General features: G+C 42.3%; 1 protein-coding gene across 2 annotated transcripts; it reads left to right on the forward strand.

The window, feature by feature from the left end:
• Positions 1-2,464: 2,464 nt before the first annotated feature.
• LOC107393172 (lipoprotein lipase) lies at positions 2,465-7,774 on the forward strand. 2 transcript variants are annotated; one of them, XM_054752399.2, is made up of 10 exons: positions 2,465-2,692; positions 3,292-3,488; positions 3,590-3,769; positions 5,395-5,506; positions 5,593-5,826; positions 6,068-6,310; positions 6,411-6,531; positions 6,622-6,840; positions 6,977-7,084; positions 7,507-7,774. In XM_054752399.2, exons 1-10 carry the CDS (start codon positions 2,593-2,595, stop codon positions 7,544-7,546), a joined length of 1,554 nt encoding a protein of 517 aa, XP_054608374.2. In that variant the 5' UTR covers positions 2,465-2,592; the 3' UTR covers positions 7,547-7,774. The 2 variants fall into 2 exon arrangements, with proteins under 2 accessions (XP_054608374.2, XP_015826856.3); XM_015971370.3 differs by lacking the exon at positions 7,507-7,774 and adding an exon at positions 7,182-7,468.
• Positions 7,775-12,302: the final 4,528 nt, after the last annotated feature.

Raw genomic sequence — 12,302 nt, forward strand, 5'->3', positions numbered from 1 at the left:
GAGCCTGTCGTCTCCTCCTCCTCTGCCCCAGGCAAAGGCCCCCGGACTCTGCTGGTCCCTGCCTCCTCTCCGTTGGTCCCTCGGTTCCTCTTGGCCCTCCCTCCGGGTCCCCCTCCTCCCGCCCTGGTCCTTGTTCCTGTGGGCGTCCTGGATCTGCCCTTTGGGGGGGGGGGGGTACTGTCACACCCTGTCCTGTCACCCCGTTTTGTTCAGCCTTCTGTCTCCGTTAATTGCTCCCACCTGCCTCTCGTTTCCCAATCACCTTAGGTCCCGGCCCTCGTGTATTTAAACCCCTTCTGTTCTGTGTCTTGTGTCAGATCATTGTTTCATTGTCCAGCGTGTTTCCAAATAAATGATTGTTAAACGTTCCTACCCATCTGCCTGTCTTCCTCACCCCGTTTTGGATCCTCACCTCTTCTCCGCTTCATTCGCCAGCACGTGTGACACTTTTCTGTCCTTCACTCGTTACCTGTATCAATGGCACCTGTTTGAACTCATTATCTGTATAAAAGACACCTGTCCACAGCCTCAAACAGTCAGATTCCAAACTCCACTATGGCCAAGACAAAGAGCTTTCGAAGGACACCAGGAAAAGAATTGTAGACCTGCACCAGACTGGGAAGAGTGAATCTACAATAGGCAAGCAGCTTGGTGTGAAAAAATCAACTGTGGGAGCAATCATCAGAAAATGGAAGACACACAAGACCACTGATAATCTCCCTCGATCTGGGGCTCCACGCAAGATCTCATCCCGTGGGGTCAAAATGATCATGAGAACGGTGAGCAAGAATCCCAGAACCACGCGGGGGGACCTGGTGAATGACCTGCAGAGAGCTGGGACCACAGTAACAAAGGTCACCATCAGTAACACACTACAACTGCAGGGAATCAGATCCTGCAGTGCCAGACGTGTTCCGATGCTGAAGCCAGTGCATGTCCAGGCCCGTCTGAAGTTTGCCAGAGAGCACATGGATGATACAGCAGAGGATTGGGAGAATGTCATGTGGTCAGATGAAACCAAAGTAGCACTTTTTGGTATAAACTCAACTAGTCGTGTTTGGAAGGAGAAGAATACTGAGTTGCATCCCAAGAACACCATACCTACCGTGAAGCATGGGGTGGGAACATCATGCTTTGGGGCTGTTTTTCTGCTAAGGGGACAGGACGACTGATCCGTGTTAAGGACAGAATGAATGGGGCTATGTATCGTGAGATTCTGAGCCAAAACCTCCTTCCATCAGTGAGAGCTTTGAAGATGAAACGTGGCTGGGTCTTCCAACACAACAATGATCCCAAACACACCGCCCGGGCAACAAAGGAGTGGCTCCATAAGAAGCATTTGAAAGTCCTGGAGTGGCCTAGCCAGTCTCCAGACCTCAACCCCATAGAAAATCTGTGGAGGGAGTTGAAAGTCCGTGTTGCTCGGCGACAGCCCCAAAACATCACTGCTCTCGAGAAGATCTGCATGGAGGAATGGGCCAAAATACCAGCTACTGTGTGTGCAAACCTGATAAAGACCTATCGTTTGACCTCTGTTATTGCCAACAAAGGTTATGTTACAAAGTACTGAGTTGAATTTTTGTTATTGACCAAATACTTATTTTCCACCCTGATTTACAAATAAATCCTTTAAAAATCCTGCCATGTGAATTCATGCATTTTTTTTCACATTCTGTCTCTCACAGTTTAAGTGTACCTATGATGTAAATTACTGACCTCTGTCATCATTTTAAGTGGGAGAACTTGCACAGTCGGTGGCTGACTAAATTTTTTGTCCCACTGTATGTATCTACATAAAATAACCTTAAAAGACAGTCATTGCATAGGTATAAGTGAACATTTAAAGTTTATTTTGAAGAATTGTCTCAAACAACACTGATGTCACAGATGTTTTGGATGTAGTCATCGCATTTACATTCCTTTCCAAGGGGAATTTCATTTTGTGTTTATTTTTCATCAGTAAACCGAATAATTGTCCAACTCCCAACTGATTTGTTGAGTGTTGTCCACGATATCATGAAAGCATTACTCTGCTGCTGGCCTCCTGTAGCACATTGAGAGAAAGAACATCACACCAAAAGTGTAACTTGGTGATGGTCTGGAGCTGCTTTGCTGCTTCAACCACTTGCTGTAACTGATGGAACCATGAATTCTGCTCTCTAGTAGAAGATCCCTAAGCAATGATTTTGGTGCATTTCATGGTTTTTTGCTTTAATTAACTCATTTGCAAAATATTAAACTGAAATCCATAATTATGTAGCTAATTGCATTACTTCCGCTGACTCAAACGGCGCACATCATCCGAGGCTTTCTGGTACCTCCAGTCAGTACCACCAGGCCGCCTAATGATTTACTTTGCACATTTTTCTCCATTCCCCGCCCGGAGGTCTGCAGCCAATGGCTCGTCAGAACCTCACAAGTGTTATTTAAGACACAGTCGGTCCAAAGTGGTTCAGATGACAGCTCGGCGCTGCTCAGCAGGACGCACCGGATTATCCAGAACTCAGCCGCTCTCTCCGGCTGCAGCGTGTGGTTTAGCTTAACAAGATAATAACTGTTATTAATTACTTAAAGGAACAAGCTGTGTGAGAAATGAGAACGTGGCAGGCTCGGTTTCTGTTCTTCGCGGTTCTGAACGCAGCTGTGCAGTGTGTAACCTCCCTGGAAGAAGAGCTCTCCGATTCTATTTTAGGTAACTTTCCGGTTTTAACATTTTTTACATTTTAATTTCTAACTCCTTTCTAACACTAAAATGTACCAAATTACTATTAATGATGATAGAGATAATGCGTGCGCAATAACTGATAAATCAAAGTTTTGCGCAGCAATACAGTGATGTGAGTTTTTAATTATCTTGTTAAATTAGGTGTTACTCATTGGGTGTCCTGCAGATTAGAGGATCAAAGTTCAGTGAAATGATCTGAACTGCATCTAAGTCATCAACTTGCAATTATTTAGAAATGTATCTCCTTGCAAATCCAGCAGATGTCTGCAACGTGTTGACCTCCATCAGCTCATCCTGTCCTGCAAGCATCTTAGCCTCTCTACCTGAGTTAGGTGGTCTGATTGAGGAATGATCACGTGTGCATGCAGATTATAATAAGTCAGGATGAGAGAAACTTGAATTCTGTCTTAATGTGGAAGGTTTTTCATTTTTGCAGAGGGGGTTGAATGGATGAGAAGGTGTTATCCCAATTTGTAGATCAGCGTAGTGAGATGTTGCGTTTGCTTCTGATTTTTAAAAGGCATTTTTCAAAACGATGCTGCTAATTTATCAATCTTCTCTCTTAGGTAACTTCCTGGACCCTCTTAAAGACTTGTTGGAGAACAACCATGACAGCAACACAGCGATTGCCAAATTCTTCCTCCGTAAACCTTCCTATCCCGACAATGACCTGTGCTACCTTATTCCTGGCAAACCGGAGTCGTTGACTGCCTGCGGCTTCAATAGCACAGCCAAAACCTTCATGGTGATCCACGGATGGACGGTGAGCAAAAATTCTAAAGATGAATGTAAACTTTAGTGATTAATACAGAGGTTTACTGATTCGTGAGATGTGTTTAATGGTTTGCTTGTGTTTACTTTTAGCTGAGTGGGATGTTTGAAAGCTGGATGCCAAAGTTAGTTTCAGCTCTGCACGAGAGGAAGCGGATGGCCAACATCATCGTAGTAGACTGGCTCGGCTCAGCCCAGAACCATTATGTGATTGCTGCTCAGAAAACCCAAGCTGTGGGACAGGAGGTCGCTCGCTTCATTGACTGGATCGAGGTGAGTTGAATGTCTTTAAATCAAGTATTTTTAAGGACAAATAAAACGTTTAATAGCCAGTTCTTTTATAAACCTACTGTTTATTAGACTTTTACATTACCAGGGCTATGTGCTGAGCTAATGCAGCAGTAAGAACATTTCTTAGGTTTTATTCCACTTGTGTTCAATTCAATTCAATTCAAGTTTATTTATATAGCGCCAAATCACGACAAGAGTCGTCTCAAGGCACTTCACATAATAAACATTCCAATTCAGGTCAGTTCATTAAGCCAATCAGAAATAATTTTTCCTATATAAGGAACCCAGCAAATTGCATCAAGTCACTGACTGGTGTCAGTGACTATACAGCAATCCTCATACCAAGCAAGCATAAAGCGACAGTGGAGAGGAAAACTCCCTTTTAACAGGAAGAAACCTCCAGAGAATCCTGGCTCAGTATAAGCAGCCATCCTCCACGACTCACTGGGGATCGAGAAGACAGAGCAGACACACACACACACACACACACACACACACACACACACACACACACACACACACACACACACACACACACACACACACACACACACACACACACACACACACACACACACACACACACACACACACACACACGGACAAGTAATGTGTCTACAGTTATATTGTGATGTCAGTAAATATTCTATTTGGTGAAAGATAAACTTTATTGTATTTATCCTAGTGGATCTATAATTAAACGGATAAACTAGTATTAGCACATCAAAAATCAATGAAAACAAAAAGTTATTATCAGGAGAGAGAGAATGTTTAAGTGTGCTAGTCGATGGCCCCCTCCATGAGGCCACCACAGCTCAGCAGAACGTCATTGTCGCATCTTCTGGGGAGAAAAACACTTACAGAGAAAATAAAGTTAACAGCTGAAATTGGACAAAATAGTACAGTTAAAGAGCAGACTGTAGAAGAAAGCAGTAGAGTGTGAGAAGTGGTCAGTGTATCCTCCAGCAGTCTAAGCCTATAGCAGCATAACTACAGAGATAACTCTGGATAATCTATCCTATTTAGATGTAGGCATGTTGGAGGCAGGGCAAGGGAGAGCCGTCTTTACCGACTGTACACTCCACCTCCCTGTAATCCCCCACTTGTCCAGATTTAGGCTAACATCAGATTTTAACCATAGGCCCTATCAAATAAAAATGTTTTAAGCCTATTCTTAAAAGTAGACAAAGTGTCTGCCTCACGGACTAAGGCTGGGAGCTGGTTCCACAGGAGAGGAGCCTGATAACTAAAAGATCTGCCTACCATCCCAGTTTTAGATATTCTTGGAACCACCAGTAGACCTGCAGTCTGAGAGCGAAGTGCTCGGTTAGGAACATATGGAACAATCAGATCACTGATGTATGATGGACCTTGATTATTAAGAGCTTTATATGTGAGAAGGAGGATCTTATGATCTATTCTGAATTTAACAGGTAGCCAATGTAGGGAAGCTAAGACAGGAGAGATATGATCTCTCTTTTTAATTCTCATCAGAACTCTAGCTGCAGCATTTTGGACAAGCTGAAGACTTTTAACTACATTCTGTGGACTTCCTGAGAGTAATGAATTACAGTAATCCAGTCTTGATGTAAAACTGTGTTCAACAGGAAACCACCAACATCCCGCTAGACAACATCCATCTGATTGGTTACAGCCTGGGTGCTCACGTGGCAGGATTTGCCGGCAGCCACACTACTAATAAAGTTGGGAGAATTACTGGTAAACAAAGTGAAACATTTTACACATGTCACATTTCTATCATTTAATTTTTACCACCTAGTAATGCTCCTCTATCTGGTCTGAAGGTCTGGATCCTGCTGGTCCTGTGTTTGAGGGCAAACATGCTCACAGACGCCTCTCTCCAGATGACGCTCACTTTGTTGATGTCCTTCACACTTTCACACGTGGCTCCCTGGGTCTCAGCATCGGCATTAAGCAACCCGTCGGCCATGTGGACATTTACCCCAACGGAGGCAGCTTCCAGCCAGGGTGCAACCTCAGAGGGGCGCTGGAGAAAATAGCAAACTTTGGGATATTTGGTAAAAAATGTTGTATTATTTTAAAAGAGGTTTTTCGTCTTTTGCAGCCCATTGATAGTAGTAGTATTTAAAACTTAAAACAAGAGCTGGTTTAATGTCTGTAAAAAGCTACAGTGGTAAAATATTGTTTTAGTCAAATGAGCTGAAATGAGGGCTGAGTAAAGGTTGGGAGACATGTCTGTCCTTACGTCTGTCAGAGAGCTCCTCTTACATTGTTTTTAATTCCTGTCTCATTCTTCAGCCATCACCGACGCAGTAAAATGTGAACACGAGCGCTCGATCCACCTGTTTATTGACTCGCTGCTGAATGAACAGGAAGTGGCCAAGGCCTACAGGTGTGGCAGCAGCGACATGTTCGACCGCGGCATGTGTCTGAGCTGCCGCAAGAGCCGCTGCAACGCGGTGGGCTACGACATGAGCAAGGTCCGAAGAGCACGCAATGTTCAGATGTACACCAAGACAAGAGCCTCCATGCCTTTCAGAGGTCAGAATTCCTTCTGTTGGCCATTTAGCAGAGAAGCTGCAGGAGGTTTTTTGCACCAATTTGTGTTTTCTAAACAATCATCTTCTCATTCTCCTTCCAGTTTATCACTATCAGCTGAAGATCCACTTCTCCAGTAAAGTGAACACATCACAGATGGAGCCTTCACTCACTGTTTCACTGTTTGGAACCAACGGGGAGGCTGAAAACCTGGAACTTCAGCTGTGAGCGATCATTTCAAACACTTTATCCAAACACACAGATTTCCACCTCACCATTTAGTTGTGTTTTTAAAATGCATGTTTTCATCACAGGAAAGAAGGTATTGTGTCAAATAAGACACATTCATTCCTGCTGGTGACAGAAAAAGACATTGGTGATCCACTGATGCTGAAGTTTAGGTGGACAGAGACAAACAGCTGGTCGGCCTCCAGCCTTCTGAAGATAGTTTCGTCTTGGTGGTCTGGAGACTCAAACAGCTCCAACATGGAGATTCACAAAATACGCATCAGAGCTGGAGAGACGCAACAAAAGTAAGTTAAAAACAGGAATGTGGGGAAAATCGTTGGTTATCTTGGTGTGGCCAACTTCTATTAGCATTACAAACCTGTAACAGGGTCAGCTGTAGGATAAAGTATTGACTTTTTGATTATAAATTTCTCTTTGCAGAATGGTATTCTGCCTAAAAGACCCCAATGCCCCAAACCCTACACCGGAGGTCACGTTTGTTAAATGTAAGGGTACGTGGAGGACGAAACCAAGGCAAATTCCACAGAAGTGAGTTGGTGTTTGCATTTAATTCATTAATGAAATATAATATGTAATGTAATATGTGGGAGCTGATCTGTAACCATGAACTGGTCTCTGTCTGTAGAATATCTCAGAAGAACAAATCACAAAGAAAACATGCTGCTGAACTCCCTCTTGCTCATTTCAGCAGATAATTTATACAACAGGGGCCTAATTTATCAAGCTTGCTTACGCACAAAATGGGGTCGGAAAACTGTGTAAGCAACTTTCCACGCAAACTTTGGGATTTCTGAAAGAAAACTTAGCAGAAAAATGTGCGCAACTTTAAATTGACTAAGGGCCTGGCTTATGCACATTTTGGACATGGAGAGCACCTGCAGTGCTGCTGAGAAGGATAAAATTATGAAATCCTGCAGCATTATCACTTGTACCGCTTCATTTTCACACAGAACAAGACCTCCCACACGCGCGTGCACACACACAGCCTGAAGCGCAGAATACGGAATGCAGAATATCAGCAGGGGGACAGATTGAGACAGAATGCCATGCGTCTGTGACAGTGTGTGTCCTGTCACCGTGACCCGATTGATCATGCGCCCTGGCTACTTGGACAATGGAGATCTCTGTTTGGCTGACTAGTTAGCACGGGTGACTTTCACCCAGGAGTCTGGGGATCAAATCCCGATTGCACCATGTTTTTTATATCCATCACAGATCTCTCTGAAGAACTCAGCATTGACGGCTTCAGCAACGCTGTGCCACTCTATGGATTTTCTCTTATTTGTTTTGCAAAAGCACTTCCTTTCATTTCTCCACCTCAACCACAGGTACCTCAATTTCTGCTGCTGTGAAATAGCACTTCCTTGATCTGTGGTTGTGATTGAAATGCTGCAACAAGCCAGCTTATGTATATGCATGAGGTCCACAAGGCACTTTGCATTGACTATTTATGGCAGTAAGTGGGCGTGATGAGGGCGGGATGTGACTAAATTGCAGCTGAGAAACATTCTCGTTAGTCTCTGATTTATGAAGCGGAGATTGCGTGCAGCTGTGCGTACTCCATGTTTGATAGATCACAAACCTACTTGGCGTAAGTACATTTTTTTGCAGAGTTTAAGTACGGTTTTAGTAAAGATTCTACGCAATGCTTGATAAATGAGACCCCTGTACATTTACCAGATGCATAAAATATTGTATATTATATTTTTGTAAAATCCAAAACAAGCATGTGAATGCTGTTTAGTGATTTGTAAAAAAATGTTTTATAAATGTATTTTTATGTTTTTACAAGTAAATGTAGTCATGTTTGGTTGACTTAGCGGGCTAAAGTCTGAGTGAATGGATGTCACACTCTAAGAAATAAAATATTGAATTAACTTAACCAAGTTATGTCAGTTGGTTCCACTAAACCTAGTGGCATAGATGTAAAGAGTAATATACATTGTTAGATGTTGTGTCAAAGCATATTACTCTTTTTACATTTAAGCTACTATAGTGGAACAAGTTGACATAACTTGGTTTAGAGAGTTCACCTTTCCATTTCTTAGAGTGCTGATCGTATATTCACAGTGGTACATATTCATGTAGAGGTTAGTCAAATAAAAAAAAATCATTGGCTTATTGTTAGTGAATTCACTAAGACTTTATAACACAACCAGCAATAAAGAAAGGTAAAAAGATAACGTACCAGTGTGGACGTAGTTCAGACTGAGGACCTGGTTGACGCTAGCCTAGTGGACTAGACCAAATTCTTGCTTTGCAAAGTTTGTTCTAGGAACGCTCCATTGGAACCTCTGCAGCCCCTAGCAGCATTCTGGCTGGCCAATCACAGCTCTCTCTATAGGGGTTTCAATCATATATAGCGCTGTGATTGGTCCACAATAGTGGGCCAATCACAGCGCTTTATCTGCTTTGTGGGCCAATCAGGGCCCTCTATTTCTCTGGTAGGCGGGATGGTGCTACAGAGTGGAACAAGATGGCGACAGCTAGTTTGAAACTGCTTTTACATCTGTTTTGGACTATTTGGACTTGGGCTTTATTAGAATCAGGAGCAGATTGATGTATAGAAAAATGTTTAACTCATTCACTGCCAGCCGTTTCCTGATCACTAACGGCCTTCGCTGCCAGCGTTTCTCACCGTTTTTACTGTTTTTTAAGACTCACAGAACGTTGCGCGCTAGCATGATGTCGATGCCAAAACAACCAAAACAAAGAGGAGACTCACCTCTTACATCAGGAAGAAGCCGCGTGTTTTGAGCGTTATCCGGTCTTTCATAATCCGTTGTCGAATTGTGATCGGCAGAAGCTTTTCCGGTTCGCGCCTCACTTTTTTTACAGGAACGGCCCAAAACGATCTCCAAACACATGGATGTGTTGCTTCCTGATCATGTGATCTGTGACGTATACGGATGATTGGCTTCAGGGCTGAGATGTTTGTTCTCTCAGCGCGGGGGCTCGTTCCGATGCTTTAGTCGTCATTGGCAGTGAATGAGTTAAAAAAAGGATGTATTTTCACCTTCTTCAACAGTGGACTGCCTCGTTTACCGACATCCGCTGCGGTATACGTCACATTGTTCATTGTCCAGTAGCATGCGGTGATTGTTTGAAAGACAACGGTTGAACCCGCCCCACGACCGAGAGCCATCAATGGAGCGTTGCCAGACAACATTTATTATTTGGTCTGGCTTGCCAGGCTAGGTTGACGGAGTTTCGGAGGTACTTTTATCCTGTTTAATAAAATACCTCATGTAATTTAAACAGAAACACTGTGAGAAACAACCATCTTTGGACTTCTGTCTCTAAAAATATGACATTTTTAGGGGTTTTAAAGGTATGGTTCACCTGATTATTCAATACATTTGCAATGGTCTAGCAGAGATGATTGCCTTGTAAGTCTTACTCAGGGGTGGGGGGATGTATGCCGGTGCACCAGGAGCAGTGACCCACATCACAGCTGAGACGGCAGGATTATTTTCTGATTTTTGGACTTCTCATCTCAGATTGGATAACAGCAACACAACACTACCACTGACTTGCAACGCTGATGTTTTATCTCCACAAATAACACAAGTTTGAAGGAGTTCTGGTGTGTGGTGAAGTTGCAAATGCTACTATACGAGACGTCCTCTGCTGTTTCCTGGCTGCTAAACCAACAACAGCCTTCCCCATGAATGTGAAGTGACAGTGTGACGTAGATGGGTCAGGCTTCCCTAATCCTAGCATTTCACCATCTATTTTCTGTCAGAAGCTCATGCAGGAGATAGGTGTAGGAGACTATTTTCATGTTCAGCCTGCAAGAAACACTCAGAGTGGCAGATTGTAATCAGGAATAATAATTAAAAACAAGGTTTTCAATGAACCACACCTTTAAGCATTTTGGTATAATTGTTTTTGCGTATTTTATTTCTAACACAACACTGTGGTTGTGTGTGACTGTAGGACCTGTATCAGTGTACTGTAAACGCTCCCCAGACTCACCATTTTTGTTTTGACATTGTTCTACTGTACTGTACACCTTTATACACAGCATCTCTGTCACCTCGGACACCTGCCAAACGTACCTGGAATGTGTCTAATGAACATACATGTATTTTCTACGTTCAGTTTTTGTCAAAGAGTGTTTTCTTTCTGCTAATGCTCATTTATTTATAATTCCTTTAAGATGAACTCCTCAGCTTTACAGAGATCGGTACTGAAATCATTGTGACTTTAAAAGAATAAAAGCGATTTATTCTTGCACAAAAAGGGAAGACGTTTTGAAGGAAGGGGTTTGTACAGAGAATCTTTGTAAATATCAGAATATAAATAACAGATTTATTAAAAAAGAGGCGATGCTATTTTATATTTTTATCTATGGATGAAGTTATTTTATAAACTGTACATTTCTGTAATTCTTTATGTGAAACTACATAGAATTTGTCACTGCACTGAGCACATGCTCTAATAAACCAAGTTTGCCAACGTTCTGAAGTCGACTTGATTTTATTTTATGACTTGACAACAAAAACGTTTCCATTGTTTCTCATTTTATCATTAAAGCAAAATGTATGCCCCCCTCCCAATAAGAACAATTTAAACTTTCACACAGCCATTTCTGATATACAATTCAAAATATTCTCAAACTGCCCAAAATAAGATACGCTGTTCTTCGTGCCCTCTCAGTTGTGACGCCAGAATGTTCCACCGATTGTGTCAAGGTGACATGGAGACAGATTAAAATAAGAACACTTGAGTTAATTATACAGACAGCTGCAGATTTTGTCTTTTTAAAATAAGAATTCATTTCAAGGTTCTGAAAATGTCCTCAGATTTACCCTCAGCCAAGAAGGCCACGAGCATTCTAGTGCACTCTGAAGTGTCTTATCATGCATAAAAATGAAGAATAAAACAAAACTGCTGAACTTTGGTTCACGTTTTTCAAAATTTAAAAGGACCATAACATGGAAAATCCACTTTTTGGAGCTTTGTAGCATGTAATATTGTTGTTTCCTCGTGAAAAGCACCCGCAAACCTGTTTTTGGCTGTATCCATGCATTTTTTATGTTTCAGCTACAAATTTAGATTTTTATTTTGACATTCCTGAAACAATCTAATGTATAAGGGCTGCATGGTGGCGCAGTGGTTAGCACTGTTGTCTCGCAGTACGAAGGTTGCAGGTTCGAAACTCGGCTCGGCTGCGGCCTTTCTGCGTGGAGTTGCGTGTTCTCCCCATGCATGCGTGGGTTTCCTCCGGGTACTCCGGTTAACCCCCACAGATCACAACATGCCCTATAGGTTATAAATTGTAAGTCGCTTTGGATAAAAGCATCTGCCAAATAAATAAACATAAACATTAATCATCCTGCCCCCAACATCAGGCCTTGCTCCTCCCTAAGAAGCTATTCTCTGGTCTAAACTGGTCTCCCTGGCAATCTCAGGATACGTGGCTTAAGCAACAAGCTTTATTTAATAGACTTGGTTAATGGCTAGGCTAGCATACAGTTTTGTGCTGGTTTACATCCCAGAATGAACAGTAACCAGTATGATTTTTTCAATCCTTTATTAGTAAACTGTTAATAATATAAGGACTGATTTTTTTTTTTTTTTTTACTTTCTTTGTAAGTCCATGTGAGGTGAGCTGCTTGGAAATGACCAAATTCAAAGATCTTTAGAGACACAAAATATTTTGCCGAAAATATTCAATAAAACTAAAATATAAAAACATGAAATCTGCTCCAGCTGGTAAATAAACGGCTGCCGACACCGT

The sequence above is a fragment of the Nothobranchius furzeri genome, chromosome 8 (genome assembly GCF_043380555.1).
Source record: "Nothobranchius furzeri strain GRZ-AD chromosome 8, NfurGRZ-RIMD1, whole genome shotgun sequence".
Lineage (NCBI taxonomy): Eukaryota > Metazoa > Chordata > Actinopteri > Cyprinodontiformes > Nothobranchiidae > Nothobranchius > Nothobranchius furzeri.

What these genes read in the sequence shown, in the direction of transcription:
- LOC107393172 (XM_015971370.3), top strand. Translation starts at nt 2,593, where the DNA reads ATGAGAACGTGGCAGGCTCGGTTTCTGTTCTTCGCGGTTCTGAACGCA. An exon ending in GCTTCATTGACTGGATCGAG is followed by an intron (nt 3,770 to 5,394) that starts GTGAGTTGAATG and finishes TGTGTTCAACAG; the next exon opens with GAAACCACCAACATCCCGCT. An exon ending in TAAAGTTGGGAGAATTACTG is followed by an intron (nt 5,507 to 5,592) that starts GTAAACAAAGTG and finishes TCTGGTCTGAAG; the next exon opens with GTCTGGATCCTGCTGGTCCT.